Source organism: Chaetura pelagica, unplaced genomic scaffold (genome assembly GCF_000747805.2).
Source record: "Chaetura pelagica isolate M959 unplaced genomic scaffold, ChaPel_1.0 scaffold135, whole genome shotgun sequence".
Classification (NCBI taxonomy): domain Eukaryota; kingdom Metazoa; phylum Chordata; class Aves; order Apodiformes; family Apodidae; genus Chaetura; species Chaetura pelagica.
The window spans coordinates 4,266,944-4,272,423 of record NW_009953649.1 but is presented as its reverse complement, the minus strand read 5'-3'; the positions used below and the strand labels follow the sequence as shown (position 1 = coordinate 4,272,423).

The 5,480-nt window shown below is 37.9% G+C and overlaps 1 protein-coding gene across 1 annotated transcript in view; it reads left to right on the top strand.

Annotated features, from left to right (window-relative positions):
* UTRN (utrophin) overlaps positions 1-5,480 on the top strand; it is a 346,073-nt gene that overhangs the window by 126,973 nt on the left and 213,620 nt on the right. The window contains exons 35-38 of the mRNA XM_010000014.1: positions 672-851; positions 3,526-3,654; positions 3,783-3,953; positions 4,525-4,674. Of these exons, the coding sequence (XP_009998316.1) occupies positions 672-851; positions 3,526-3,654; positions 3,783-3,953; positions 4,525-4,674 (630 nt within the window). The remainder of the gene's footprint in view (positions 1-671; positions 852-3,525; positions 3,655-3,782; positions 3,954-4,524; positions 4,675-5,480) is intronic.

Here is a 5,480-nt window from a genome sequence, read left to right as displayed (position 1 = left end):
ACTCTTTCAAAGATGATTTTTTAAAATTTTCATAGGTTTAAAAAATCTATTTAAAGTCAGAGATGACTTGGGAAAAATATTAGAGATAAAGATATATATGTACTTATCTATGTATAGGTAATGTAAAAATAGGGCTTCTGTAATATGGAGCAAGTGAATTGAATGTATGCAGTAATGAGTAGTGCTGGTTCTCAGAAAAAACATCCAGCCTTGACCAACCAACTTTTCTCATTGTTGCAAATTGTAGTAATACTTTTAATAGGAAAAGATACAGAGAAATCCAAAGCGTTTCTTGAAAATTGCTTTCTCTGTGGTGCATGACAGTGCAGAAAAGAGACTTTTAAAATTGCCTGTCGTGTGATGAGATGCTTTTGCTTTATCTATGTCATGAAAACAGACTGTAAATATATTATAAAACAACAAAACAAAAAGGTCTCAAGAATAGTTATTTGGCATGCTTACATGCATTTTGCTCTTGCTTTCTCCTCCCTCTCTCTCAAAAGGAGATCACTATCTACAGAGAGTGAGTTTTAACAGAAGGGGATTCTACTTGGTTTGATTCTGCTCAAGTGAAGATAATCTGTGATACTTTTTGTTTCCTGTGGAGGTAAAAATCTGACTCCCTTGCCCCTGAGAGGAGTGTGTAGTGTTAATGACTCCTCTTGTTTCAGAATGTGCTGAGGGAACTGGAGAGGAGGAAAGCTGATCTGAAGAGCATTACAGAAAGCTGCACTGCACTCCAGGCTCTGGTAGAAGGGAGTGAGGCTTCCTTGGAGGAGAAGCTGTGTGTCCTTAACGCTGGCTGGAGCAGAGTTCGAACCTGGACAGAGGACTGGTGTGACACCTTGTTGGTAAGCTGCATGTGTGTCAAACATTTGGAACGGTTCTTCCTCCACACCCTGGGAGCAGTTGAATTTTCTACTTGTCTGACTTCTCTGATGTGAAGCTTTCCTGGTGCCTCATGGATTTAGAATGCAGAATATGGGTATCTGGCTACTCTGTAGATGAAGAGGTGTGTCATGGGGTTACGTACAATGAGGAAGGTGGGAAACTGTATTGCAAGTGTTTTAGATATACTGATAGACATTGGTACCATGTACTTGGTAGTAGTGACTATTGTTCAGTGGGCAGGAGATGAAAATGCAGAATCTGGATTTGTAATGAAAATATGTAAATATCTAAGGCAGTTAACCTGACTGAGTGGGAATAACCTGCTTAGTTGTAGAGAATAATACTGTAGGTTTAAATTTTTCTTTTGCCTTCCTCTGTCTCCAGGTGTCAGGGATAGAACTGTTTTTACTCTCCCTAGTCTCTGTGGTCTAATTCTTCTTTTCTGTGGAAAATTGAACATACTCTTAGTGAACACCTTTCACATATCTGTTGGTTTAATCTCGTTATGTCCATGCAGCACCAGCCCCCCAAGCCTCCAGATGTTGCCATCACATTTAATTTTAAATATTTTATCTTTATTTACAAATTTAGCTCCTTGTTTGTATATTTTCTTTAGTAATATTTTATCACCTTCTGTTTTACAACACCAATATTGCTAGCCTTTTGTGTCAGCTTGTCTTAATCTAATTCTTTCTACCCTAGCACATAGGGGTAACTTCCTGAACTAGCCTGAAAGGGGGCATCTGCAATTGCATATAGACTGAGTGGGTTATGGGGCATACAAGCATTCATAAAACTGCTAGTGAGTTTGGTCATTAACTGGTACAGTAACATTAACTGCCACATTAAAATGAGAGGGGTAAAAAACCACCAGGTTCTGGAAGTGTTGTTTGTTTTGTAATGGGTTAATTAGAGTACAGCAGTTGGATCTTCTGCTTTCTGTGTAACTCTCTGTAAGGTCATAAATTTATTAATATAAATAGAAAACAAAAGGAACTACCCCAAAGAGATTGGTTTCCATGAAGCTGCTGTATGTGCTGCACTTGGTTCAGCCTGAAAGAAACCTCATTCAGCTTTCAGCACGAACAAAGGGGTTTTGTGTCAATAGATTTCCTTGAGATGATAACTGTCTAATGGACAACTGATAACTTCCTAGCGGTGTTCAGCAAAGCACTTGGGGCCCTCTGTTAGCCTAATTGCTCTTTCGGGCAGCCCGTAAGTGCCAGTGTTTAAGAATATGCCAACTCTGAGTTGAGGCCAACAGTGACTGTTTGGCTGAGTAAATGGAAGACTGAGAGTATTATACAGCCTAAAACCACAATGAAACAATCATGAAGCAGTCTACAGTTGATGCTAGTATTAGACTGATGTTTTCAGATAAAGTGTTATTCAGCTAGTGATGACAATCCACCTTCAGAAGCCCCTGATATGGGCTGAAGTTGTGGAAACTGGTGAATAGCTAGATGGTGAGCCCTCTGTATCCTGTCCAGTGCCTGCATAGGTCACACAGTTTGTTTCATAATCTGATGATGTCCATGGTTGGAGCAGTCAGCTAGTTTACCCTTGTTTGTAAATCCTGTGAGGATGATCCAAACTAAAAACCTTCTAAATTGTATTAGTCTGGTGATGTTTCCCTTGTGACTCTGTTCACTAGGTGAAAATATGTTCCTTGATGCTGATAGAGCAATCATAGGCCTTCTCTCTCCTTTCTCCCCTCTCTTGTTTTTTTAGTCTGAAAGATCACATCTAAACTGTACTTTATTTTGGGTAAGAAGCTATGTGCTTAAGCAGGATGGAACTTCTCTGAATTGATAGCTTTGCTTTGTCACACAGAATAATGCATTTTATGTCTGTGACACCTAATGTTACAATTTCTGACTACATATGAAAGCAGACTTAATTAACGCCTATAATGTGCTGTCTTAAGAAGAAGAAATATTTCAATGTAAACAATAAAATATCCAAACGTAACTATTTTAATTCTGTAGGTTTTGGTTTAATCCTTTTTCAATTAAAAAATCCCCAAGAAAACACTAAACAACCCAACAACAACTGCACATAATGTGTACTATTGTATCTGCTAGTGATAATTGAAAACATTGTGGGTTTTTTTTTTTTCACGCAGTTGTCATTTTTTTTTTGATAGGGCATGTTTTCTCTCATTATTATGAACAGCCCCAGGACTATCTGTTACTTGTATAGTAGTGATAATTGAAAACATTGTGGGTTTTTTTTTGTTTGCCGAGATGTTGCTTTTTAGCTATACTGCTGTTATACACTTGCCTGTATTTGGTTGGACAAACCACCTCAGCCATTTCTGTTTCCCTTCCTACAAATCAGGGGCAATAATATTGAAGGATCTAGAATGAAAATTGAATTATTGTAAATACTTACTGAAGGTGAAAGGTACAATCTAATTTTCAGTGTTCCTTCCCAAGATGCATCCATAAGACTTTATTCCAATGGTCTCCTTTTTACTCATAATAGTGGTTTCAGCAGGGTTTTTTTGGTGTGTTGGTTTTTTCTGTGGGTGTTTTTTGGTTTTGTGTTGGGTTATTTGTGTGTGTTTTTTTTTTTTGTTTGTTTGTTTGTTTTAAGTTTCTCACATTGCTACCTTTTCTTCATCATTTACAGAATCATCAGAGCCAGCTGGAAATTTTTGATGAAAATGTTGCCCATATAAGTACTTGGTTGTATCAGGCTGAAGCCTTGCTGGATGAGATTGAGAAAAAGTCAGCAAGCAAAAAGGAGGAAACCGTGAAGGTAGGAAGTGTTGCTGTCAAGTTGCTTCTGGGTTCTAAATGAAGTCAGATTTGCTGCATGGTTTTTTTTTTTTTTCAGTAATTTTTCCTTTCCTAGGCTAACAATTTGCATTTTCTTTCACTTCTTAGCGCTTAACATCTGAATTAGATGATGTTAGTCTGCGAGTGGATAATGTGCGTGATCAGGCCATCATTCTAATGAACGGCCGGGGGGTGGCCTGCCGGGAGCTTGTTGAACCCAAACTGGCTGAGCTGAAACGCAACTTTGAGAAGGTCTCTCAGCACATCAAAAGTGCCAAGGTGAGAATGAGTGAGTCCCAAAACACACTCAGGGGAAGTCTGTGCCAAAGTGATGCAAATAGCTTTTGGGAATAGATCGTTATGTGTGAGAACAGCGCTGCTTTCGATTCTCTCCTTAAGTCTAGATACCTATATGGGAAAACTGGACAGACTGATTTTAGACCAGCTGCTTTTTTTACCTGAGTAGCAGGTGATGACTTGAGTTATAAGGGAAAATTTACAAATAACTGTGTTAGAAAAGTGTAAATATTTCACTACATATTTATATGAACTACAGAACACCATAAACAAAGGTGACTGTTTTTGGTTGGTTTTCTTTTTGTTTTTTTTTTTTGTTTGGTTTGAGACCAAAATGCTCAGATTGAAGTTTGAAGGTAGGAGCTTGGTCATACCTATCAACTTGTGTCCAAGCTAACTCTCAGTGTTACATCAAGCAACTCTTGCAATTTTTTTTTAATGCTGATATCTGATGTTCCTACAAACTAGTGTGCCTGTTTGTGGTAGACTTCTTCAACTGGATTAAACTCAGACTAAATTTTTAGCTTTAACAAAGTTCTATTTTGCTTCGCAGATGCTTGTTGGACAGGAACGACTTCCTGGCATGTCAGAGCCCCGTGAAGTCAGAGTAGCTTTTCCAGACCTGGAAAAATTTGAGGCTGACATACAGAATATGTTAAAAGTTGTGGAAAAACATCAGGAGTTGAGTGGGGAAGATGAAAAGGTTTGTGAGCAATGGATTTTCTATTTTGTCTATGTGTTACATTCCATCTGATTTTGAGGATAAATTCTTCTGATTTTTTTTGTTTGCCGAGATGTTGCTTTTTAGCTATACTGCTGTTATACACTTGCCTGTATTTGGTTGGACAAACCACCTCAGCCATTTCTGTTTCCCTTCCTACAAATCAGGGGCAATAATATTGAAGGATCTAGAATGAAAATTGAATTATTGTAAATACTTACTGAAGGTGAAAGGTACAATCTAATTTTCAGTGTTCCTTCCCAAGATGCATCCATAAGACTTTATTCCAATGGTCTCCTTTTTACTCATAATAGTGGTTTCAGCAGGGTTTTTTTGGTGTGTTGGTTTTTTCTGTGGGTGTTTTTTGGTTTTGTGTTGGGTTATTTGTGTGTGTTTTTTTTTTTTGTTTGTTTGTTTGTTTTAAGTTTCTCACATTGCTACCTTTTCTTCATCATTTACAGAATCATCAGAGCCAGCTGGAAATTTTTGATGAAAATGTTGCCCATATAAGTACTTGGTTGTATCAGGCTGAAGCCTTGCTGGATGAGATTGAGAAAAAGTCAGCAAGCAAAAAGGAGGAAACCGTGAAGGTAGGAAGTGTTGCTGTCAAGTTGCTTCTGGGTTCTAAATGAAGTCAGATTTGCTGCATGGTTTTTTTTTTTTTTCAGTAATTTTTCCTTTCCTAGGCTAACAATTTGCATTTTCTTTCACTTCTTAGCGCTTAACATCTGAATTAGATGATGTTAGTCTGCGAGTGGATAATGTGCGTGATCAGGCCATCATTCTAA